The 27,409-nt window shown below is 36.2% G+C and overlaps 1 protein-coding gene across 2 annotated transcripts in view; it reads right to left on the bottom strand.

Moving 5' to 3' along the window:
- LOC150093788 (cytoplasmic dynein 1 intermediate chain 1-like) overlaps positions 1-26,035 on the bottom strand; it is a 479,575-nt gene extending 453,540 nt beyond the window's left edge. Inside the window, exons 1-3 of one of the 2 annotated variants that reach the window (XM_090413194.1) lie at positions 25,845-26,035; positions 5,321-5,417; positions 4,580-4,691 (exon numbers count right to left, since the gene is read on the bottom strand). In XM_090413194.1, coding sequence (XP_090269320.1) covers positions 4,580-4,691; positions 5,321-5,417; positions 25,845-25,970 — 335 coding nt within the window. In that variant the 5' untranslated portion in view covers positions 25,971-26,035. The remainder of the gene's footprint in view (positions 1-4,579; positions 4,692-5,320; positions 5,418-25,844) is intronic. The other variant, XM_090413193.1, reaches the window with a different exon arrangement.
- Positions 26,036-27,409: the final 1,374 nt, after the last annotated feature.

Below are 27,409 nucleotides of genomic sequence, written 5' to 3'. Positions count from 1 at the left end.
GTTTACTTTGGCCTGTTTGACTAATTCTCTCTCGTAGTCTGATTTGGCCCTCCTTACCATATTAGTCACCCTTCTTGCTTGCACTATGTATTGCTCATGAGTATGCTGATCACTTTTTTCTTTATATTTCCTCCACAATGTTTTCTTTTTTTTGCAGCTCTTGCTTTATATCCCTCTCAGCCACTTAATTCCAACTTAGTTCATCCTCCTGACCTGGGGTATGCAGTCTGATACTGCAGCTCTCAAGCAATCACTGACCAACTGCCATGCACTACTGACATATTTTCCTTGTAGTTGAACATAAACTCCTTCTTAACAGAAAACTATGTGTTTTGCAACTTCCCAGAACAAGACCACATGGTCACTCTCTTCAAATGGAGGCAGAGTGTCTACCTTGGTTATTGATACATCATCTGATGCTATTATCAGATCCAACACCCTCGAATCTGTTGTCCTCTCTATAACATGTTGTTTCATGTAATTATTCTTCAGAAACTGTATAATTTCCAATTCCATCTTGCCATGCCCTTTCTTCCCTCCAATCGATGTTCTCATAGTTAAAAGTCTCCCATAATAATTGTACGGCCTGCACTCATTGTGCTGATTTGCCATTACATTATTTTCCTGTGGACCCCCTGGTCTATAACACCACCCAACAACATATTTTGTCCATACTAGACAGCTTCAAATGAACTATCTCCCTCAGACCTAATATTCTCTTTAACTTCTAATTTTGTTGGTTGTAATTCTACAACCATCATCAGCAATACCCCACCTTCTATCTTATAATAAATTTAGTTTAATCCTTTATCCAAGTGTGAGCAAACAAAGTTTGCGCCTGAAAGTATCTTCAGGACTGGGGTAAGGTAGTACAACACCGGGTAACTCATTGCAAAGGTGGAGCAAGCTTACATCACTCCTATCTCAGTATCTCCCATAATGCAACACATCTCCTTACGGATATGTATATTTGGCAACTCCTATAGGTAGAGATGACCTTGCTATTGCTTCTGCCTGGTATCTCCACATCTGGGCCTGGCTCCCACTGAAGAGACCTCAATAAAGGTCGAAACTAGTCTGGGTAGTGCCCTTTCCCTTAATGCATAACGTTATACATATCCACAAGAAGATGTGTTTTGCTTTATGGGAGATACTGAGATAGCAGTGATGTCAGCTTGGGCCACCTTTTGCTACAAGTTGCCCGGTGTTGTACTACCTGACCCCAGTCCTGAAGATATTTTCAGGCGCAAACTTTGTTTGCTCACACTTGGACAAAGGATTAAACTAAATTATAGTCTAACCAAGTGAAAAAGAAACTTTCAACATCCTTCTATCTTGTGTAATGTCACTACCAACCCATTTAAATTGGAGACCTGTGAAATTACATTTGGCATTGCATAATCATTATTGTACCCATGCTCATTTATCACAGAGGTGACCAGACATATGCTGGATTTCATTCACCCTAATTTCCCTGGTTTTGCACTGCCACACTCTCACTAAACAACACTTTCTCCAAACATCTAACTCCAAAACGATTTAAACGTAGTCCATCAGGCATATATAAGTCCTCCAAGTCCATCAAATTTACTCCATACTTCAATAAACTGAACGCCATTCCTCTTGCACAATCCTCTCATTAATTCACTGGCAATCATGGCCCTTCTCAGTTCTATCCTATCATACCGAAGCAAAAGACTCACAATCTTTACTTTCGTGTTCTTCATTTTCGCTTCCACTAACAACTCTTTCATATCTTTTCTCATTGTATATTTCTCACATTTCAAATCATTTCAATCAACTTGCTTGCTCCATTCTTCTACATACAGCATCACTAACATCCTTTATATTTCCACCTGGAAAACATGCTTCTGTCACTTCCTCATTAAGTACACCTCTTATCATTGAATCCCCATACATACGATCTCTTTTCTCCTAGTCTCTCACACTTTTATGCTTTTCCCATTCACTCTTTCTTTCATGCACCACCCTTCCGTATCACATGGCAATCATTTCTTCAGTCACTCAAGCTCATGTTTTGTCCTGCGAAGAAGGATGCGTAAGTGTGCAATTTCTTTCTGCACTAGCATCTCATCATCCAACATTACTTTCAACCACTTTCTTCAAACTCTCATTCATATTTTATGTACTATCACTCACTGCTTCTAGTACATTCTCCACAACATCTTGACAATCCTGCCTCATATCCTTATTATCAGATACTTTATTCTTTTGCAAATCACATTTCTAATATACAGTGGGAGTGTCACTCAAACAGCAACATATCTATCACAATGAGCTTTGAAGTTATTTTACACTACTTGCATTCACAATGCACTCCACTCACTAATAACTCTCCCATCTACTCTTCACCACATCTTTATACAACTTCCGGAGATGGCTTCTCATTCTTCCCATCTTAACATCCACTCTTTTTTTATAATTCGCTCGGTATTAATCTGATAGAATTCCTTAACTAACTTAAAGGTCTCTATCATTTCATCTTTTCTTTCTATCCATTCTTTTCTTCCTATTCATTCATCAGATAGCATTTTATTTAAGAAACTAACTACAATGAATCAAGCAAAACATTAAGATCTACTAAGAACTCTCAATAAATCAAAAAATTTTCCTCTCCATGTGTTTTTAGGCCAAAAGGATATCATGCTTGAATTCATTAAAACAGTTATATAAGGGACGTCCAGAAAGTACGTTCCAATGGGCTGTCAGAGAAACAAAAATATACTTACAAAAAAAAAAACTTTACTGGAAATTAAAGTAGACATCTTTCACTACTTTTCTACATAATTTCCGCCATTCAGGCACTTATCATAACGGGGCACCAAGAGTTGTATACCTTCGTCGTAGAAGGTTGCCGTCTGTGATGCAAACCACGTATTGACTGCTTCTTTGACCTTCTCGTCGTTTTGAAACCGCAGGCCACCAAGGAAAGATTTCAGATGTTTGAACAGGTGAAAGTTGCTTGGTGCGAGGTCAGGACTATATAGAGGATGATGGAATTGTTCCGATAATTCAGTTTCTCTGACACAATTTCATGAAGACATGAAAGTGAAACTTCTGGAAATTGCAGCAAGAGTGACGTCATAGTGAATCCCCTATTCTGTTGAATCTTCTCTTCAACTGAACGTACCAAATCGTCAGTCATTAAAGATGGTCGCCCGCTCCGTTCATCATCATGCACACCTGTCCTTCCTTCATTAAAAAGTCTTGCCCATCTTCGTACCATTGAATCACTCATTGCGTGTTTATGAGGTTCTCCATAAATCTCAATAATTTGCCGATGAATTTCAGCTGCTTTAACGTTCCTCGCATTCAAGAAACGGATAACTGACCTAATTTCACATGCATTGGGCAATTCAATTTTCTTAGACATTATAAACACACACCAAGAAGCATACGCACTGCGAGAATGTCTGAAAATGGCACACCTTGCTAACGAATCAACAAACTCACCATGCATGTGAACCATTGCGATCGTAGTGATGCAGTGAAAATATTTAAAAACGGAACTTACTTTCTGGATGTCCTTCGTACCATTATTATAAAAGAAAAAAAAAAAAAACTCTACAGTTTGAATTTTTTGGGACCATTTTTATACGAATTTCACATGTATTATTAAAACATTTGGTGTCATCCTAAATATACATAGGGTTCTTCCAATCATTTAGAAAAGGGGGGAAAAAATACTATACATAGCTGAATGAAGTTGCTGAAGCCCCTGCCTTAGTTTTCAGAGAGTTATGGCTACCACAAAAGTTTTTATTAAAAATTAAATTAACAGTACTTAAATTCAGTTACTGTATAAGCTAAATAACACTATGCTTTTTTTGTGCAGTTCTTACAGGAGACAAACAGAGAAATTTAGTATCCATACATAATAACTCTAAACACAAAAGACAATAAATGCTGTTTGTACTTTACAGACCTGGCCAAGTGGATAGTGCTTATATGCTCCAATCAACAAAATGAGCATCCTGCATATATCAAGGCATAGATGCTTGTGAGCATCTTTCAGTGGTAGATGATTTTCATCATCTAGATGAGATCAATACACTTACTAGAAAACTGGAAAAGCTTGAGAAGTTCCATTTTTTGGTCTCTGCTGCAGGTTCCCAGATAATTTAGTCCTTAGCCCACCCATAACACAAAAATGTGCTACAGGTTTCCAACCTTCCATGAGTGGAACTGATATTAAAAAGAACTTTGCTGTAATCAAACCACTGAAAAGAAAATTTATTAAGTAATAAATATAATAAAGTTATTATTTGCTCTTTGACAGACAGTTACACAACAGCCTTTCTATAGGTGCAACACATGCACAAAACATTTTTTTTAAAACCAGCACAAAAAACTTTTTGATGTGTCACGCAAATATACAACAGTGATGCGGCCCCACTCCCCTTGAGGATAGTGTCCCCCCCCCATAGGGGTTCCATTTTGATTATATTTGGCAATGCAATTCTTATGGTTGACCAGAAGATGCTACCATATTTGCTAACTCTGACCTTTATTTTCTGATTTAAAATCAAACATTATTATTAATGCTTTTACTACTTACTTTGGAAGTGGCAACGAATGAGAAACTTGTGAAGGTAAGCCTTGCTCAGGTGTTGGGGAATGACGCTTCTCAGGTGTAACAGCTGAAGTTGAGAATTTGGGAGAGCCAACTTCTGCAAATGACAATGCCTTTTATTTAGGAATAATTCTATATTTTCCCTTCCATTCATAAAAGTGATTCATGAAAAAGAGGAGAAATGTTTCTCTTTTTACATTATTTCACTGCTGATTAAGGTATTTTTCTCAAAAGGGAATAGAAAATATCAAAAGTCATTTTAAGATTTATTTAAAAAAAAAAAAAAATCTGTAAAAACACTTCATATTTTATAATAAATTTTTCTTTCAGTAAAGAAAAACAATTTTAAGTTTTTTAGTATATCTTAATTAGATATGTTATGTTTCCATTGTATTTTAGAAGACAATATTTAAAAACCATTTATCAATTTAAGAAATATGCTAGTGATATTTAACTATTCTTATGAGGTATTCAAAGCTATTCAAAAAGGAAGTAAGACAGGACTATGCCGTTTCATACAGAGGTGCAAATGACGGCGTCAGGTGAAAATTGCACCTGAGAGGAATGCAATGTAGTCAACTGCCATGATAATGTATAGCTAGACCACACAGTATGAAATAGTACAGAACATGTTATTCTCAAACATACGCAAAATAACATTTACAAAATAAGACATTAATTTAAAATCAAAAAGGAACATACATAAATTGATAACATATGACTTACCACACAGAGGAGCAATTCCCAATGAAGATAAAATTTCCTCTGCTTCTGTTCTTAAATCCTTTTTTTCTTTAATAACACGATTTGAAGCTTCCTCTGCCTTTAAAATAAGTGAACATAAAACAAGTTTCTACTGGTTGTCATATTTATATTCTGTTACTTTCTCTAACAGTGAAAATTACACATATACATAAATAATATTACAGTATTATATAATTTTGACTGGACTGGCATACATAAACAAACAAAAAAAAAAAAAAAAAAAATAGAGTATACTCTCATATAAACAACAAAGTACACGATAACCACAGTAATTAATTTTAATGACTATGAGGTAGTTCTCACAATACAGATATTTGTACTGAACACAGCAAATCAACAACAATCGGTTTACCAATTGAAAACAATTACTGCATGCTAGAAATTAAAATATTAATAAATAATATTAACTATTTCTGATGTTTACATAGAATGAGAATTCCCAAACTTTTGGGAGACAGAGAGAGAATCATTCTGATTCAGGTTTGGCCAGTGCAAAAGGGCTTGGCAACTTTCTTTGAAAAGGCATTCGTATTTAAAACTGCTTTTATGGATAATATGAGCTTCATCTTATTGGATCAATACTATGTTGTGCCAGACCAGACTTTTGAGGTTTCACGTATTCAATATAATATTGATGTTCATTAATTCTTTTTTCCACAGAACGGCCTGTCTGCCCAAAGTATGTCAAATTACATTTGCAAGGTATGGTAAACACCAGCTGATGATGACAGAGGTGACAACATAACACTGACACTAAACACAGTATCTGGTGGGGTGAAGCTAGTCTTCTCTATAGAAACAGTTTTAAATATGCATACCTTTTCAAAGAAAGCTTCAACCCCCTTTTACATTAGCCAAACCTAAATCAAAATGATGATGTGACTCCCATCCATGAAAGGTTTATTTGTGAACCTATAGTACATTCAGACTATGGGTATAAGGATTTTTTTTTCCCTAAAGAAAATAAAAGGCATTAGCTTATTGTTATTTTAATTTTTTTTTTTTTGTATTTTTATTTATTTTTCTACCAGAAATCCTGTTTATTCTGTCACAAACATCATTTTTACAAAAAATTTAACCATCACCACTATAATATCATATTATCTATAAACAATTATAATACATGTTAATCTAAATGTTAATGTGGTGGTAGAAAAGAAATGGGTAGTTCTCATTGTTAAACTACTCTTTGGCTCAAAACTGCTTGAAAAGAGACCCCCCTCCCCACGTATTTTAGATATTAATTCCTTTCTTTTTTTTTTATAATTTGTATTTTTTCTCCTTTTTCACTGTAACTTTAGGCCAAGTTAATAGGAAAATGAAAACTATTTATGCCAAAGAATGGTTCTAGTAACTTTGACCCTTAAGTGACCTCTACATAACTCACAGAATTGATAAGATTTCTTGACTTAATGTTCATCCCTCACCTTCATGTGGTGCACCCTGTTAGTTGATATCAATGATGAATCAGTGTCAAAAGACAAGTTCTTTTTTGGAAGTTTTTTTTGCAACAATTAAGTCGTTTTCCTTTGCATCATTATATTTAGGAGTGTTTGTGTGATTACTTGTGAGGGTAATGTGCATAATTTTCTTATTTGTAAAGGTTTAATATTTGTTTTATTGTACACTGTATTGTGCATCATGGTGCTGATGCACAAGCTGCAGCATAGTCAAAAAGTATGGCCTTTGCTGAAAGAGATTTTTGAAAGGAGAATGAAAGTGGGAACATGTTTGTCAAAAGTATTTTGTGAGCAAATGTTATAAGTGTGAAGAGAATAAGAAGAGTGATAGCAGTGAATTGAAAGACAAAATGCATGATAATGTGAATCAGCATAGTTCGTGTTGCAAGCGGTATGAGTGACCTCATGAATGACAGTGGGAAATGAAGCCAGTGACTAGATAGTAATGGAAAAGATAACGCATTTACATGGAATTTTTCAAAGAACAAAGCATGAGATTAAGTTATGAGAAACATCTTCTGTCATGCCATCCACCTCATGGAGGACATGACAGAAGTGAAAGAAGGAGAGAGAAAGCAGAGCATGAAAGAGCAAAGCATGAAAATAAGAATAAACTTTGCATGGTGATTCATTAATACAAGGAATCCTTAAGGAAGGTTACAAAATCATGTTTTCCTAGAGATAAGATAAAGGATGGGATGTTAGTGATGCAGTAAGAATGTGGAATTAATGTAAAAGAGATCTTTTAGTTTATTTAGGGTGACAAGTGTGGTATGCAAGAAGACGTGAAAGATTTTCTAGGACATGTGAAAAAAGAAGAATGAGAAAGTAAAAGTTGTGAATCTGTTGCCATGGTATGACAGTGGCAAAATGAGATGGAGAGCTATGACCACAAATGAGTCAGTGCACAGATTGTGCAGGAGAAATGGTTTGGTGTTTGTGGATTCGTGGTGTGAGTTTGATGAAAGGAAGGATTTATATAAGGTGGATGGCTTGCATCTAAATGAATTTGGTCTCAGGAATCTTGTGAAAGTGTTGCTCAGTGAGAAAGCATAAGTACAAAGTCAAAGAAAACAAAAACGTTTAGGGAGAGATGCAGGTGAACGTGGGCTCAGACAAGTGGGAGGGTGATCACACGATGCAAAATAAACCCCAGGTTAACTTTAGTCGGCTAAGTAATACAAGTTGCAAAGGAGACTGTAGGATGATGGGGGTATTACAGTTTATGTACACTGATGCCAGAAGTATTCAAAATAAGGTTGGGGAGTTTGGGGCATTGGTTAGCACAACTTGGGCAAAAGTTATAGACATTAGTGAGATATGGCTGGCTGAGGATGATATGGTCATAGGAATAGAATTCAAGGGATGTAGCATCTTCGGAGAGGGCAGAAGGAAGAAAATGGGGGGAGGTTGCTAATGATAGCAGAGGAATGAAAGTCAAAAAGAGTAGAAGTACATCAGGTGGGGGGGAGAGACAGAGATTCAGAGGATGGTTCATTTGAGGCAATTTGTTTGATATAGAGGTCAAGTACTAAATATGTAACTGGCTGCTGCTGTAATCTAGGAAGTATATGGGAGAATGTAGATGACATGCACTCCACTCGCAAATTAGTATGATGAGTAGTATAGGTTGAGTAATTATTATGGGGGTATATCAACTATGGGGACAATTGGGAGGAGGAATGGTCACATGTAAGGAAGGAAATGGAATTCACACAGCTGCTGAGAGATAATTACCAGAAGCAACATGTAATGGAAGGGATATGAGGTTCAAGAGTGCTAGATCTGATCATTGCATTAGATAACTTAACACTAACCAATGTAGCTATGCTGCCTTTGCTTGGAGAAAATGATAATGTAGTCTTGACCTGGGAGATTGCCAGACATGCAGAATTTTCTATTAAGAAGGAATATATGTTGAATTACAAAGCAGGTGATTAAGACCAGCTGACGAGACAGCTTTCAGCAGAGCAATGGCATAAGAATTTGGAAGAGACGGATGTTGTTAGTGCATAGGAGGTGGTCAAGGGGTGTTTGAAGAAAGCAGTATCTGAATGCATGCCTAAAGTCAGAAGGATAAAATCAGATCAGGTAGGAGTTAGATGGAAGAAGCTTCATTAAGCAGGAGTTGCACACAAAGAAAAGGTTGTGGGGGGAGGGGGGGAGATAATAAAGAAAAAGGTGAGCAGTATGTCCATAAGCAGTATAAGGCATAGGCAAGTAGGGTAAGGTAATGACATATGAGAGAAAGCTAGTGATGAGGCCAAAAGAAACCATAAGAAGTTCTTTTGCTGAGGCAAATAAAAGGAGGAATGACTATTGAAGGATGACTTTAAAGAGTGCTGATGGTGGAAAGGTAACAGAACCAAACCAAATAGTTGGATTACTGAGTATTTTGGGGATGTACCATCTAAGTGATGTTGCAATGCCAGATGTGACATTGCCTGATAAGAGAATAGAGGTTGAAGAAATGGAGGTGCTAAAAATATTACAGAATCTCAAGACAAACACAGCCATGGGATTAGATGGCATACCGGTACATGTATTATGAGAATGTGCAAGGAAATTGTCAGCTCCTTTGACTAAGCTGTTCAATTTAAGACTCAGTAGTAGGAAGTACCAATAGAGTATAAAGAGGGTAAAATAGTCAACTAAATAAAGGAGGCTCCAGGAGAGAACTAGCAAATTACAGGCCAATCAGCATCTCAGGAGTAGTAGTTAAGGTATTGGAGTAACTGGTGAAAGGCAGAATTCGGGACTAGGTGGATAGGAACCACTGGCTGCTTGTACATAAGCACTGTGATACTGCAGCACCCGCAAGGAAAAAACGAAAAAAATTAATTTTTTTTGTGTTTGATTACAACGTTATATAAATACAATACAAATTGTTAAAATTACAGCTTATGTTTCGACATTGATTGAATAGTTCATCATCAAATTCCTGACATGTACCCTCAAGGGGTGTACAGGATATGATAGTACTACATGAAAAATTTACATCATTACTAACTTCCTATCTACAATTTTCCTCCAAATCAGTCTGTTACTTGTCAAGACTCCAACATTATCAGATCTTATATTTCTATCGTCTAAGGCACTTTGTACTGTATCATTCCACCTATATCTTTGTCTTCCTCTGGGTCGTTTCCCTGCCAACCTGGCAGAGAACACTTGCTTTGCTAATCTTTCCTCACCCATTCTGTTTAAGTGACCATACCACCTGAGATTAGCTCTGCTAACACATTCCTGAATGATGACGATGTCTAGTTATTTCCTAATATCCTCGTTTTTAATATGATATTGCTATTGATGCCATTTGTTCATGCCTATAATCTTTCTCAGAACTCTCATATCTGCGGTCTCTAGTCTTTGGTAAAGTGTTTTACTTCTGATCCAGCTTTCAGATCCATAAGTTAAAACTGGTTTGAACACTGACTTGTATACAGCTAATTTAGTGTTCTGACTAATTTCTCTCTTATTCCATATGAATTTATTCAATTGACTTCCCACCATACCAGCTTTGCTGATTCTGTTGTCTATTTCTATATTTAATTTACCATCTTCAGTAAAAATCGTGTCTAAATAGCTGAAATCTTTTACTTGTTCCACAGGTTCTCCATTCACAACAGAGTTGACATTTTCAATGATTCTGCCTATTTTCATTGTCTTTGTCTTTTTATTGCTGACCTTCATACCATATCTATTACAACAGTTATTCAATTTAGTCAGGGAATCTGGCAAACTTGTAGTGGATTTATTTAGAATCGTCCGCATAAAGCAAAGAGCATATATTAGCATCTCCAATTCTGATATCATGTTTAATAACACTTTCCTTCATAATGTGATCCATATAGATAATGAATAAGAGAGCGGATAATGTACATCCTTGTCTCACACCAGATTTAACATTGTACCATCTTCCTGTACTTCCTTCAATTCTAACTGCTGATCAACTCAAATAAAGACTAAGTATTGCTTGATATAATGCCCCATTGATATCATATAACTGTAGCGTATTGAATAGCTTCTCTCTTGCACCTTGTCATATGCCTTTTCCCGATCGACAAAACTTAAATACAGATCTTTGTTATATTCCCATGCTTTCTCAACTATTTGTCGTAAAGTGAAGATCTGATCCTGACAGCCTCTATTTGGCCTGAATCCAGCTTGTTCTTCAACAATTCTTCTCAACTGTTTCTTAAGTATACTGACATAAATCTTGCCAGAAACACTCAGTAGGGAAATACCTCTGTAATTCTCACATTTAGTTTTATTTCCCTTTTTATATATGGGTACCATGAGAGCTCTACTCCAATCATCGGGAATTTGTCCCTCTGTCCACGCCTTCTGAACTATGCAGTGCAGCAACTGCAAGACTTTTATACCACCATACTTCAGCATTTCTGGTCGAATATCATCTACTCCTACTGCCTTTCCACATTTCAAGCCTTTGATGGCTTTTTCTACTTCAAGTATGGATATGTCAACTATGGATATTCCTGACTGTATGCCTGACGAGTGTTTTTTACTACTGTGCTATCACTGCTTGTTTCATTTAGCAATTTTTTGAAGTAATTACTCCATACTTCAAGGATATCTTTTTCTCCGGTTTCCATGTCATCTTTATAATCTCTAACTCCTTTTACAGCACTCTTTCCTCCATTTCTAAGCTTCTTCAACAACCTCCAGAATATTTTGCCACCTTCTTGATATTTATTTTCTATATTCTTGCCAAAGTCCTCCCATGACTTTTGTTTAGCTAGTTTTACACAGTGCTTAGCTTTCTTACATTTGTCTCTGTATTCTCTAAGAGCACAAGCTGACTTATTTGCCAGGAACTTTTGATATGGTTTCTTCTTTTCCTTCACTGCCTCTTTAGCCTCCTGTGTCCACCATGGAGTTCTGATTTTTCTATCCTTGCAGACAACCTCACCACATGCCTCTCTGGCTGAATCAATCAATGTTTTCTTCAGAATTTGCCACTGAATCTCCAAGGTTTGATTCCTGTTCTCAAACTGTTTCATTTTTTTCTTCAATAATCTTTGTGTATTTTAGTCTACAATTCACATCTGAGAGCTGCTCAACTTTTATTCGCTTTAAAACTTTCTTATATATTATTCTTTTCAATATGAAATTCAATTTTATCCTACTCAAGACTAAATAGTGATCACTTCCAATTTCAAATCCTCTGTACACTCTGGTGTCCTGAATCAGGGAGAAACCATCACTATCAACAATAACATAGTCAATGAGACTTTTTCTTATTCCTTGCCTGTTCTCTCCATGTGAATTTGTGCACATTTTTATGTTGGAACATGGTGTTAGTAATAACTAGTCCATGTCCTGAGCAGAAATCCAACAGGTATTTGCCATTATTATTAGCTTTGCTCTTTTCTCCAAACTTTCCCAAAATATTTATGTGTGTATGACAATCATTTCCTACTCTGCTATTTAGATCCCCAACAAGGACCAACTTCTCATTTTTCATTGTGTCAGTTGCTTTCTCTAAAGCATGAAAAAATTCTTCCACTTCTACCTCAGTAGAACCTTCTGTGGGACCATAGGCACAAATAAGTCTCATTGTCCAATTCCCCATTCTGATATTTGCCCACATCACTCTACTTGAGACTGCCTGCCATTCAAGAAGATTAGCCTCGTATTTAGTGTTGAATACTATGGCTACTCCTTCTTTTCCTTGATTGTCATTGACTGAATATAAAATTTTGTATTTATTGCTCAGAAAGATCTCCCCAGTTTTTGTCTTTTTTTTTCAGTCACCCCTATTATGTCGATCTGGTACTTATCTAATTCCTCAGCTAGCTCTATTTATTTGCCATTCAGGCTTCTTATGTTGATGGTACTGATCTTTAACTCTGATGATATTGAATTGGGGCGTGCTTTCAGATTTGTTCCAGTAGCTGACTTTTCACTGCTCACCCTGGTTCCCTGGCGAAAACAACGGGGGCTTTGTTTAACTGGGCGACACCCCAGCCGGCATGAAATTTTGTCATGTTGTACCATCATTTTGTATATTGGTTTAAGCCAATAAGAATACAATTTGGTCGGCTTAATCCTAAATTGCCAGCCCATCCTCATTCGCTCAGTATCCAGGTAGATACCCAACAGGGTGCACCACGAGAAGGTGAGTATTGGACATTAGGTCAGAAGCCCTGGTCGGTTCTCTTAAAGGCTATGTGGAGATCTCCTCTTAGTTATACAGCTTTGACCATTAAGCACCCTTGCTTAACTGATTGAATAGTTAATAACTGGAATTGTTCGATTTACGCTTTAGATTATGAAATGCACTGCTGCAATCTAATGCAGTGTCGGAATTATCATGTTAGGTCAGCTGCAGCTAGACTTGCCAATATTTGTTTGCATTTGTCATTGCATGTAACAAGTGAACCCAACACTGCTTGTTGAGCAGTGTCACTACAGATAAATTGTATGTTTGCACACGTTATTTCTGTGAGATACGAAACTTTTATTATCGGTGTGTATTCGTGGTGAGGGCAAAATAATTTTGATAAATCTTATTTTATTCTACTAAAATAACATATTTATTTATTTATTATAGATACAAGGCTGAATTATGACGAGTGTCACTGTCGAAAATATGAAAATAATTATCTTTTTTGAAGTATCATTACATGAAACAAATGCACTGCGATCTAAAGCAATGTCAGAATTATCATGTTCGGTCACTTGCAGCTAGACTCACTGATATTCATTTGTGAACCCGACACTGATCATTGAGAAGTCGCTACAGATGAATGGTATGCTTGCGAGCGTTATTGAAAAATTTTGTCAAGTCAAAAATAGAAGAATGGGTTTTATTTTCAAATAATATTTTTAGTAAAGCAAATTTTTTATATGTAAATTTACTTGTTAATAAATTGGTTACTGATTAGGAAAAAATAAATTATTTTTCTTATTTTGTATATGCAGCACTCCCCACTTAAAATTTTCACCAGCTGCCACTGATAGGAACATGATTAAGCCTCCAACATGATGATACTCTATAAAGGGCAATATGCTTTTATGAAGGGTAGGTCTTGCCTTAGTAATTTGCATACTTTTTATAATTAAGTAACAATGGAGTTGGATAAGGGAAATGGCTACTCAGTGATATTGCTAGACTTTGCAGAAGCATTTGACAAGATTTCATTTAGGAATCTATTGCATAAATTTGAGCAAATGGAGGATGGATATTAATATGGTGATTTGGATTAAAGGGTGGCTGACGGACAGATATCAAAGGGTGGTTTATGGAGGAATTCAGTCCAGGAGAAGGCAAATGGCCAGTGGTGTACCACAGGGCTCAGTACTTGGTCTTCTGTTGTTTAATTTGTATATCAATGATATTCTAAATGATTTGACAAGAAATATTCAGTTGTTTGATGATGATGCTGAACTGGGAAGAGCAATGGAAATAAAAGTCGTGCAGAGATCCTGCAGGAAGACTTAAATAGACTAACAGTATGAGAAAAGGTAAATGGCTGTCAATTTAATGTAGCAAAGTGTAAGGTGATGTACTTTGGGAAGAGATTAAAGCTATGTACTACACTGAGCTACTATACTTAGCTTTGCCTTAGGAACCCCCCCCTACAATTTACATATTTGGCAAGATAACAAAGTACCTCTGTAGGTAATAAGTAAACTTTTGCGAGTAATGGGGAAACGTGACAATGTAAGCCGATTTGACCAAGGGCATATAGTTGGGGCCCAGAGGGCAAGTGCCAGTATTTTGGAAACAGCCACACTTGTTGGTTGCTCTCATACTACTGTATCAAGGGTGTACCAAGATTGGATTAACCATGAACAGACATCCAGCAGAAAGGCTTGATCCTACAGGTGAGCATCAGGTGTCATGACTGGTATCTCAGCAATGACATGCAACAGTCACACAGCTCACCTGCCAGTACAACAGTGGGGCAGTTCGACTCCTTTCGACATGAACCATGTGGCATACCTTGCTTCACCTGTGGGTTCCAGAGACCAACAAGAGTATCCAAGACAATGGCCAGGCAGAGCAAACAACAATTCACATGGGCCAAGGAATGGTGGCAATGGACCCTCAACAGATGGAAGAAGGTTGTCTGCTGGAATGACGAGTGCTGTTTCCTGCTGCAACATGCTGATGGTCGGGTTCACATTTGGTGTAAACAGCATGAATCAATATCCCTAGTTGGGTTCAACAGGACAGTGGAGGTGGATGGTCTGGGCAGCTTTTTCCCAGCATACCCTAACTCCGTTGGTTATCATCCCACAAACACTGAATGGTGAACACTATAGGGACCTATTAGACGACCATTTCCATCCATATCTGTAGGAGGTCTACCCCAACCACAGTGCCATTTTTCAACGAGCAAAGCACCTTGTCAATCAGGCTCATGCAACTTTTGAGTGGTTGGAAGAACACAATAATGAATTTGACACATTGCCTTGGCTGGTGGTACTCAAACTCCCCTGACTGTAACCCAATTGAACATGTGTAGGATGATAACATATCGGGGTGCAAGAACTGCTGATCCTCCTCCACGGAATGAGCATGAACTGACAGAGTTGCTGCTGTGGACATGGATCGAATTATGCATGGAGATAATTCGACCCACGTCTAAAGAGCCATGACTGCATAGAGAAGTGGATCAATGCATTATTAGGTGGATGTTCCTCATGCAAAACTAACTCAGTGTATGTCGATGGAACTGAACTGCAGGAAACTGATGAGGGCAGGGAGTTAGGTGTGATGGTGGGCCAGGAGTTGAAGGTTTAGAGGTCATATTGTGAATTTAACCGCACATCAGATTATGTGGCTGCTGAAGAACACACAAGCAGGAATAGAGAGATTATTATTCCCCTATATAAGGCAACATCTGGACTACTATGCAGAGATCTGGATTTTATGGTGAAGTTGTAGAGGATCTAGAGGTGAGTGACAAAGATAGTGGCAGGTCTGTGGAATGCTTCCTATGAGAGCACATTGAGAGTCTAGGCTTCAAAAATTAGTTGATAGACGAAAAAGAGGTGATATGACAGAAGCATTTAAGTTATCAAAGGAAATTTATAGGACTGACACTGAAGGCTTTTTTCAGTGCATGGCAACAAGGGAGATAACAAGGGGTCACCAATGGAGGCTGTATGATAGTGTGGTTAGCAAAGGTGTTAGGAATGGGTTTTTTGCTTGGAGGGTTGTGTATGGGTGGAATGGGTTACCAGAGGTGGTTGTTGGTGCTTCATCAGAGTTTAAGGAGAAGTATGATAAGTATTATGTGAATAAATAGAGAGCGTGTATATATTACACACCTACATGGTGGGCTCCCCTATCTGCCACCAGATAGGGGAGCCCACCATGTAGGTGTGTATGTATATATAGTGGGATGGTCTGAATATACTGAATAAGGACTCGTGGACTAACAGGGGGAAATCATCTTAATTATAAGGGAAGTGGCACTCCCATCGACCCCTAGCTGGATCTATCCTCTGAGGAAGATCCACTCAATTTAATCTTTCCTATAAGGCCTAATCAGCCAACTCTTCTTATTTTATGATCCTTATGCTATTAGAATACTCGAGGGCCATGGGGTCTTGGCATTTCTGGCCTTACAACTATGTCCTCTCTATAAACCTTTACTATAATTCTACTCTATTCTCCTATAATCTACTCTTTCCCCTTCAATATACCCTATTCCTCCTATGGGTTTAAATTTGGAAGAAGGCTAGTTCAGAAGCCTCCTTAAGGTAGCAGCCCTACCACTGAACTATTCTATCGTCAGGCTAGTCATCTGACATGGAGAACATAATTCTACTCTTAAGCTGACAGAAAAAAGTAATCGGAATGAATCTATGGAAAATGACCCTGGAATGGAAAAGGTAAAATGAAAATGGAAACAGCAAAATATAATACATATAGCAAACTGGAATGTAAGAGGAATAGCATATAAAGAAATAGAGTTAGACCAAATATTAAATGAAAGAAATTTTAAAATTGCAGTAATCACTGAAACAAAAAAGAAATTAAAAGGAACCATGAAAACCAAACATTTTAATGTGATATACAGTGGAGTTGACAGAGACCAAAGAGAACAAGCAGGAGTCATGATTTGGATTATAACTCCCTTTCAAAACAGTTAAAACATTATAAATTATGGAATGAAAGAATAATAGAAGCTAGAATAAAAATAGAATGAGATCATTTAACAATAATTAGTTTATATGCCCCAGAAAAAGGAAGAGAACAGGATAATATTGAATTTTATAATCGGCTACAAAATATATATAAAATAAATAAAAATGATTATGTAATTTTAGCAGGAGACTTAAGTGCAAGAATTGGAAACACGAAAATTAATAATAATATAGGAACATATGGAGAACATACTCTAAAGAGGAATGGTAAAAAATTTATTGACTTTGTAATTTATAATAACCTAAAAATAATGAATTCTTTCCATAAACATAAAGACATACTGGTACATAAATATACTTGGGCAGCAAGAGGATGGGAAATCAATATTAGATTATTTTATCTTAAATGAAAAGACAAAGTTTTCGTTAGATATTAGATTTCACAGAGGATATGAAATAAGCAGTGACCACTTCCTTGTTAAAATAAAATTAAGATTACCACCTAAATGGCTACAAATAAAAACAGAAAAAAAATTTTAAAACATTTGTTTATAAAACTAGACTATTAAATGACACAAATATTTAATGGCTATATGAACAAAGAATTAACTAATATCTAGATAAAATAAAACAATGTGAAGAAATAGAATGGCTTAATATAAAAACGATACTAAATGCAGCAGCAAATGAAAGCTTAGGAAAGACCAAAAAATTCAATAAAAGGAAAAAACTCAAGATATGGGATGATACAACCAAAGAAATAATCAAAATGAAAAAAGAAGCCTATCATAAATCGTTAAGCAATAAAAGATTAGAAGATGAAATAGAAGATAAAATAATAAGAGCCATAGCTAAAAGAGAAGTCAGAAAAGACAGAGAATCATGGAACAAATTCATTTCTAATTTAGAACATGATTTATATAAAATAAGACCCAATGTATATAAGATTTTGAAACACCTAAATGCAGATACTAAAGAAAACAAAATTAAACAATGAATTGAAATTAGAAGAATTTCTACACAGAATTGTGAACAGATAAATATTTTAAAAAAGACAACTGGCAAACACTTAATGAAAATGAAAAGGAAATAACTAAAGAAGAATTAGAAATCAGCCTGAAATAAACAAGAAACGGCAAATCACCTGGAGAAGATAAGCTAGGTTCAGAACTGTATAAATATGCAAGAACAAGATTCAAAGAAAGACTTCTATTATTTATTATTATACGGGCGACAACAAGGAGGCCCTAAACATCATGTCCATCACAAATATTCGACATTCACACAGTATCTATCATACTTTGACTTGAACTCATTCACTGTCATAGCACCCACAACGGACTCTGGCAGCTTACTTCACTCATTCACAACTCTAAAAGTAAAAAACCCAGCTCTAACACCCTTACTAACCACACTCTTGCCCAGCTTCCATGGATGTCACTTAGTCCTCCCACCACCAGTCCTGTTCTCAAAAATATCCTCTGAATTAATCCTATAGAAACCCTTCAGCAATTTGAATGTTTCAATCATATCTCCCCTTTTCCACCTATCAACCAATTTCTGCAACCCACAAATCTTCAACCCGTTTTCATAAGGTTCGTTCCATAGACCTGCTATCATCTTGGTCAGTCGTCTCTGAATCCTCTCCACCTCCTCCCCATCAAGAAGAAACCTAGGTGGCCAGATCTGAGCACAGTAATCAAGATGGGGTCTTATCAAGGCTCGATATAGAGGAATAATAACTTGCTTATCTCTGCTGGTCAAAGTATTCTTCAGCATCCAAGTGATTTGATGAGCTGATTTAGCCACTTTTGTGATGTGTCCCCTAAACTTCAACTCCCTATCCACCAACACTCCCAAGTCCGTGGCTTCATCAATCTCCTGGAGTACAGTTCCACCAATATGGTATACTGCTGCTAATTTTTTCACCCCAAAATGCATAACCTTACATTTTGCCACAATAAATTGACATCCATTCTCCTTAGCCCAGACCTCCAATCTATCCAAATCATCCTGCAAAATTTTGACATCTTCTGCATTCACTATTGCCCTACCCAACTTAGCATCATCAGCGAACAAATGAACCGTTCCTCTCAGATCCTTCAATATATCGTTAATGAACAAATTAAACAGCAGTGGTCCAAGTACAGAACCCTGCAGCACACCACTAGTCAGAGGCCGTCTTTTGAACTCCACTTTTGAGTAAACTACTCTCTGGTATCTCTCCATCAACCACCCTCCTATCTATCTCACCAACCCTATATCCATTCCCATATGTTGCAGTTTACGGATTAGACTTCCATGTGGTATCCTGTCAAAGGCCTTAGTCAGGTCCAGCAGTATCACTGTAAACCAATTACCCTTATCCAGTTCAGTCATCAATGTGTTATAAAACCTGACCTAGTTACTGAGGCATGATCTACCCTTCACAAAACCATGCTGTCCCCCATACAGTATCTCATTTTCATCAATCCATTCCTGTATTTTTCCCTCGACTACTTTCACCACGACCTTGACAACGACTCCTGATATGCTGATTGGTTGGTAATTTGCAACAGTAGTCTTGGATCCTCCTTTATGCAGTGGAACGATTTTCCCCTCTTTCCACCCCTTAGGGACTAAACCAGACCCGAGACTCAGATTAAACAATAAGGTCAAGGGCACTGACAATTCTTTAGCCGCTTCACATAAAACCCTTGCTGATATACCATCCAATCCCACAGATGTATTCACATTAAGGTTCTGTAATAGACTATTCTCCTCCACTTCATTCACCACAATTCCCATATAAACTAATGGTTCCTTCAACGTCACCACCTGGATGATATACTCTTGCAAAGTGCTCATGTAGTAATTCCACTATATCGACTGATTCAGTGACCTCCCTACCATTGCAGTTCCTTAAAATCATTCTGCCATGTACAGTTTTTCTTTTACTAGCAGTATATTGAAAGAACTGTTTGGGATTCTCTTTAGCTTGCATGGCTAATTTCCTTTCATAATCCGTTTTTGCTTTTCTCACCACACTCGTTACTCTTCTGGCCTGCGCTTTATACCATTCATGTACCTGCAGGTCACCTTTCTCCTTAAATTCCTTCCACAGTTGTTTCTTTTTTTGCAACACAAGTTTAATGGTGTTATTCATCCATTTAACCCCTACTTGATTTACTCTTCACTCTAAGTATACAGTCAGCCATAACCTCCTGCAAATGCTCCTTGACCACTTCCCATGCCCTATCAACATCCAGCTCTTGCAGTTTTATATGCTAAAGCACTGAACCAAGCAATCTCCTAAGCTTGTCATACTTGCCAGCACGGTAATTCCACATGTACCTTGTCTTAATTGAAAATTTCACACATTTAGCCACCTCCCAGGTCAAGACCCTATTGATCACTCTCACCAATAGATGGCAACATGGTCATATTCATTACAGTCAAATTCTTAAATGCTATTACTAGATCAAGCACTCTCGAACCCCTAGTGTTTTCCATTGCTGTCTCAGATAGTTATCCCTTAGTAACTGAATAAAATCCAGTTCCTTCTTCACGTGTCCTCGCCTCCTTCAAATCTATGTTACTATAGTTGAAATTCCCGATAATAATTACTCTTCTTCCACTCATTTCATTAATTTGCCTATGCATACTATCTCCATCTATTCCATCATCTGGTCTATAGCAGACCAAACTGTACATTTTGTTCCGTTAGTCTCAATCTCATACCAAATAGCCTCAAATGAGCTCTTTTCACTATCCTGCGATACAACTTCTATTCTCCTTGGTTGCAGTTCATCATTTTTAAATAGAATTTATACAACTGGTAACAGCAATAGAATGGAAAAAAGCAATTGTGATTGCTATCTTTAAAAAAGATAATACAGATGACCCTAAAAACTATAGAGGTATAAGCATACTAAATTCCTGTTACAAAATATATAGCAGAATTTTAAATAGTAAACTAATGAAATATTCCGAAAACTTTATTTTAGAAGTACAGAATGGGTTTAGAAAAGGATGATCATGTATAGATCCAGCCTTTTGCCTAAAATTAATAATGGAGAAAAGAAGAGAATACAATTTAGAAACACATATTGCATTTATTGACTTTGAAAAAGCATTTGACAAAGTTAAAAGAAGCATTTTATTTAACATATTAAATGAAAGACAAATACCAAATAATATCCTAAAAGCTATCATAAGTATATATGAAAATAATCAAACACAAATAAGATTAAATCATGAGCTATCATATACGAGAGAGATAAACCAAAGGGTCAGACAGGGATGTCCCCTCTCAGCAACTCTTTTTAATATTTACCTAAATGAAATAATAATAAAATGAAATAAAAATTTCCATCAAGGTATTAAACTTTCTCCTACTGTGAAATTAAACACTCTCCTTTTTGATGATGACCAAATAATAATTACAAATTCTGACGATAACTTACAGAAAGCTATTTTAAATTTAAATGAGATAGCCAAAGATTAGGGAATGATAATATCATCAGAAAAATCAAAATCAATGGCCTTTAAAGGACAAGATCCAGCAAGAACTAAGATAGTAATCGATAATAAGATCTTAGAACAGGTGAATTCATTTAGCTACCTAGGATGTATGATCACATATGAAAATGAAAAACATATAAATGTAAAAATTGCAAAATATTTAAAAATAACAGGTGTAATTAACTATATATTTAAACCAAACCTAGTTCAAAAACAAACCAGACTAAAAGTATACAATACATTAGCCCTACCAGTCTTATTGTATGGAAGTGAAATCTGGACAATAAAACAAAAGGACAAAGATTAATAACAGCAGAAATGAAGTTTATGAGAAAAACTGCAAAGTATACGCTATTTGATCACAAAAGAAACGAAGAAATTATGAAAGAATGAAACCAAGAATCAGTAATAGACAAAATTAAAAAATATAAACATAAATGGATGGAACATGTTCAAAGAATGAAAATAGAAAGATTACCAAAACAAGCTTTAAAATACAAACCATTAGGAAAAAGAAAACCAGGACGTCCTCTTAAAAAATTCAACGATGACTTCCGAGGCTAGAACAGGTCACACTGGGCATAATTCCTTAATATGCATGATGATGATGATGATGATGAATAGATTTCCCACGATAAATCTTCCGATTTGGTTTCGTTTATTCAGATTTATGGCCAAAGCAACTCGGGCTATGAGGCCAATGTATTATGTTAACTGTGTATGTCTAATGGCCAGTTTGCCTGCTGTCAGGTGAAAATGAGTCTTCTGCTCCATGGAGATACATGTATTATAATAATATATCAGCCCTAGTGTTTAAAATCAGTGAAGGAAAGATTAATAAGATACGTACAGAGCAAAGTCAGCTGCTCAGCACTGAAGGAACATTCATTTTTCCATTATTCCCAATGTTCACTGACTAAAAGTGGGTGACTATGGTACAGTTCAATTCAGAGAACAGATACATTCATGCTCTGCACTTAACTAACCTTCCTTGTTTAAGTCCAAGTTAGCAAGTGTTTCATCATGTTTATAAGTGAAAATCTTAATTCTGCATATTATTTTCTTATAAGTCATACACGATACTATTTCACTGTCATAAAAACACCATGCAAACATCTGATGAAACCATATCTACAACTCACTAGTCACTTACTCAAAGCATTTCTTCATTTTTTTTGCTTTGCATTTTTATGTCCCCCACTGAATTATTTTGTGTGAAACTATGGTCTATTAATCATACTATTTATATAGTTAATGTTTAAGCAGGTGGAAAGAATAATAATGGTTAAACTGTACAAGCTCTTATAAACCATGCCCAACCTGTAAGACTAGCAGTGGTAGCAATGTAGTTGGTATTTTTATGAGCTGACAAAACTTATGAGCAAAATTAGGATATGAAGGAATAAGCAAGTGCAGGGCCATCAACAGATCAGATTGTGCCCTGAGGCAAACAGTTAAATATCTCCCCTGATGGATTATAAGACAAAAATATAAGAAAATCTCCAATTGCCATTTGGTTTTATTACAAGAGAAAAATTAATGCAAAACAATTATAAAATAATATTAATCAAATGTTTGCTCTACAAGGATATCGCACAATAAAAGTGTTTATAAGCTCTTCTAAATTTAAATTATAAGCTACATCTGCCTCTCATGATATAGTTAATTGACCTACCAATCTTCCTTGGGTCACTGCTGTTCGCAAATAATTTTTAGTCAGCTTAAGTTTGGAAAAACTTCTTTCCACGCTTGCTACACTAACAGGAATTGTTAGTGTAACCTACCGCAATATGGCTGAATGAGCACCCTTATTAAGCTACGCCGTGAGGCAGGCTGCCTCTATGCTACACCCTGTCGACGGTACTGAGCAAGTGCCCTTAATGCCTTGACTGATGAATATAGCAGTTTTCAGAATTTTGAGAAATAAGGTTGTAATGAGGTTAATTTTCCAATGCACCATGTCTTATATCGAATGTGCCAAAAGAATGAATTAACGAGGCAACATTCTGGTTACAGTGAAAATATTTTACATGGAAATTTTTGTTTGCTTGTGCTTGGTTAAAAATAAGGGTGCAAAATTTCTTGCCAAGTATAACACAATTTTCTTCCCAGGAAAAAAAAACCTGATGCAATTATCTCTAATCCATAATACTGTAATAATATGGAAATATGACTTCTTCCAGTGAGCTCTTAGTATATCTCCACAGGTGTAGCGCTCACTGATTAGAACTTCATTAGAGATTATTCCAATGGCAGTTACTCTTAACAGAATATGTTCCTGCTGGCCACTGGTAGTTAGAACCAAGATTTGGTACAATGATGAGTTTTTGACTGCCATTGAGCAGATCTAAGGTTTGACATAGGGCTGTCCAGCAAAACCAAAGCTGAATATCCAGGAATGATCCAGTTTTAGAGTGATCTGTTTTAGATCACTTGCACGTTTTGAGACCCCTTTATACTATTTTTTTAATGTAATAAAAAAATCAAAACAGTCACAGTGGCAACTCTCACTATGGCATTATACCCTGAGAAAGGAGTATGCTAAGCATTATGCACATTTCACCATAATCAAATGTTCTCTATATAAAAACAGCTTTGACATTATTAAGGCTTCAACTTGTTTATGCTTGGCTAAAATAAGGATGAAAAATGAAAATATAATGTCCTGTGAGGAGCTTCCACAGCTCAGTTGGTATAGATAAATCCTTTGGTTAGAAAGACATGGGTGTGAATCTGATCTATGATGTAAGGAACCTTTATCAAGTCTTTTCAATCAAATAGTAAGTTAGCCAATTTCACACAGAAGTAGAGGGGGGGTTTTCTCTTGGAAATTCTTTTTTTTTTTTTTTTTTTGTCCCTCAGAACAGACAAACAAGTCCATAAACACAAAGACCTGAAGGCACAAATACTTGTTCTTAGAGAGATGCAACAGAGGAGTGATGTGTCAGCTGAATTAATTGGTCATGATTCCTAATCAGGGGGACTTTATCGATCCTAAGGAATGGATGTGTTGAAGTGCACAGCCTCCCATCCGTGGTTCCTAAATTTCAAAACCTTATATTTAGTTGTGATACACTGATACTTCCATTATCTGTCCATCCCTCCAGTCAAATCCTAATGAAGAGACACACCACTGCAAAAACTCTCACATCACCATTTCCTAACTCTTATAAATAAACAACTGAATATCACCCTCAAACCACATGAAATATCATTACCAAAATCACATTCCTAATACATGCAATTAATTTCCCAGCTCCTCCCACATACAACTTACTGGTATCTTTCAGATATCCAATCTTCAATTCATCACCTCCGTAGCCCAATTGGAAGAACGACAGTATGTTGAGCCTTCGATTAGAAAAGGCCTAAGTTTGATTCTCGTCATGACGGGAGGAATCTTTATATGGACTTTTTCAAACAAAGATGAGTTAGCCAATCTCATATGGAGGTAGCAGGGTTTTTTCTCCTGGAAACTCGGGTTTTTCATCCCACACACAGACAAATCAGCCCTTCAGAACAAACGCAATTTACAGGCAAAAAATAGTAGCTGTGGAAGTGGTAGTTGTGAGCAGTGGATGGAGTTGATGTAGGTAATTGGTAGTAGAGATTCGTTGTAGTAGTGGAGATGGAGTGTTGTATGTAGGCGTCCTCCCGTGATGAGACTTCGGAGTCCTTGGAGGTGTCACGAATAAGAATAATAATACCCTCATCTCCCTCATTCTGTACACCAATTGACATGTGCCAATCTGATTTGGTTTAGTTATAATAAGGACCAAACTTAGGCTGCGAGCAATACTAAGTCAATTAACTGTATGTGTTCTCTGGCTGGTTTGCCTCTTTTACTAGATAATGTGGCAATCTATCAAAAGTGTTCATGAATGCCAACAATATCACTGCAGATGAATCTCCCTTCTCCAAGAACTTTTTCACCTTATCATAAACTGTAAACAAACTGCTAAAGAAAGATCCTTTACAAAACCAAACTGGTCCTCATAGAAAATAAATTGTCACCAAGTGTGCCCACCGACTGTAAAGGAATGGAAGTCAGCATACTGGATTAGCCAATTCTGGAAGAAACACGCCAATGATGTTCATTTGAAATAACTCTAAAATAGGCAATATAAGCAATAGATAAACTGATGTACTTGATGGATGGGCACTAATACATGAAAACTTTATTTCAAAACGAAATTTTGTCGAGTGCTTGTACGAACACAGTAAATTATAATTCATATACACTTGTCTAAGAAATGGCAAAAAATAATAATGAAAAGCACAATGTTTACAAATGATTAATTCAAATGAACCGGAATTGTGCTTCTATTTTGTAACATAGTTAAATGCAAATAAATGTAACAGTAACACTCATTTAAGGTTATAACATGACAAACCTCTCTTGCTTCTTTTTCTCTGCGTTTTCGTTCTTTTTCTTCCCTTATCATCGCAAGTTTCTGTCGTTTTCGCTCAAGTTCGGCACGCCGGTCTGCCATTTTGATACTTACGTCAATACTGCTCATTCTATATGACCATACCTTTAAAGTTATCTTCTATGTAGTAACCAAATGATAGATGGATAAGAAGTTGAAGTTTTAATTCTCCACTAATAGGTGGCCTTTAAAGATCACAGTAGAGCAAACAAAGTAGAGAGCATGGCTTGCATATCAAACTATTCAATATTCTGTTCAAATAAGGGCTGCAGCAATCAATTCTAAGACTAGAAAACATTCACTTTAAAATATGGCATAAAACTGATGGAAGAGTGGGATTTATTTTATAAAAGAGAATGAGAGCTTGTTTTGTAAAACAGTAGGTACTAGTATGCATCCATTGCAGGAAGGAAATTTTGAAAAGTAAAACGATACAGTATTAGTATGTCACGTGTAACTATTAAAAAAAAAAAAAAGATGCTGGTACTACATACCATTTCAACCGTCCAAAATAATAAATTGTATTTCAGTGGAGAGGTTTCTGCCTCTATTACAAGAGGCAAAAAATAAGCAATTGGAGAAATGCGAGTAGAAATAGAGCCCTATCAAACTCAGTTGAAAGAGCGATAAAAATTAGTGAGAACACACATAGATAATAGCTAGATTTTGGGAGTTAATGATTCAAAACAAAGAACTAGTTCTACTTATCTACATAGTAACTAAAGTTTAAATCGATTCATGCAAGACTTACAAATAGTTTTAAATGAGAATTTCTTGCCCCTATAGTAACAGTAGAAGCACAGCTAACAAATATCACAAAATATAAGGTAATGCTTATTACTGCTCAAGGCGTAATAAGGTTCCTATTGAAATTCAGGACTCTTAACTTGATCAAGTAATTAATAAACAGAAGAGAGAGCAGGAGCTATGAGGTTCCTATTGAAATTCAGGACTCTAAACTTGATCAAGTAATTAATAAACAGAAGAGAGAGCAGGAGCTAGAATGGAATTCGTTACACTAGTAAGCTTTTAGTTAGTTCTACACGGAAATTTCCACTTAATGATAACTCCGATCCCGTTATTGAACCAACCTGGCAAATAATTAATATTAACTATTCAACTTTAAAGATGAGATTTGTTGGAAGTTTTTCCGCTAAGTTATACTATAAATTACAGATAGCAAGAAATTGTATACTTGGTTTAATCCTTATATAGAATATAGAGCAGCTGAAAATATCTAATACCGCGAATAAATTCACAAAGAAAGTAGAGGAAGAAATGAAGGAGAGAAATATATAAGTATGTGATAATGTAAGTGAAAAATGGAAGATTCTGAAGGAAAGCATAATTACTGCTATAGAATTACATTTAGTTAAAAAAAAGAGGAGGAAAGAGAGAAAAGAAAAATCCATGGATAACGGGAAGTATTTTGAGAAAAATAACAAAAAGAAGAAAGGTAGTTAGTTAGAAAACAGATGAGGAAAATAAGCAGTATAAAGACTTGAATAGGGAGTTACACGGGAAAGGGA

The sequence above is a fragment of the Typopeltis vanoorti genome, chromosome 23 (genome assembly GCF_054136105.1).
Source record: "Typopeltis vanoorti isolate ZY-2024b chromosome 23, IOZ_Tvanoo_1.0, whole genome shotgun sequence".
NCBI lineage: Eukaryota > Metazoa > Arthropoda > Arachnida > Uropygi > Thelyphonidae > Typopeltis > Typopeltis vanoorti.
The sequence above is the reverse complement of the archived record's forward strand: the minus strand, read 5'-3'. Positions and strand labels throughout refer to the sequence as shown.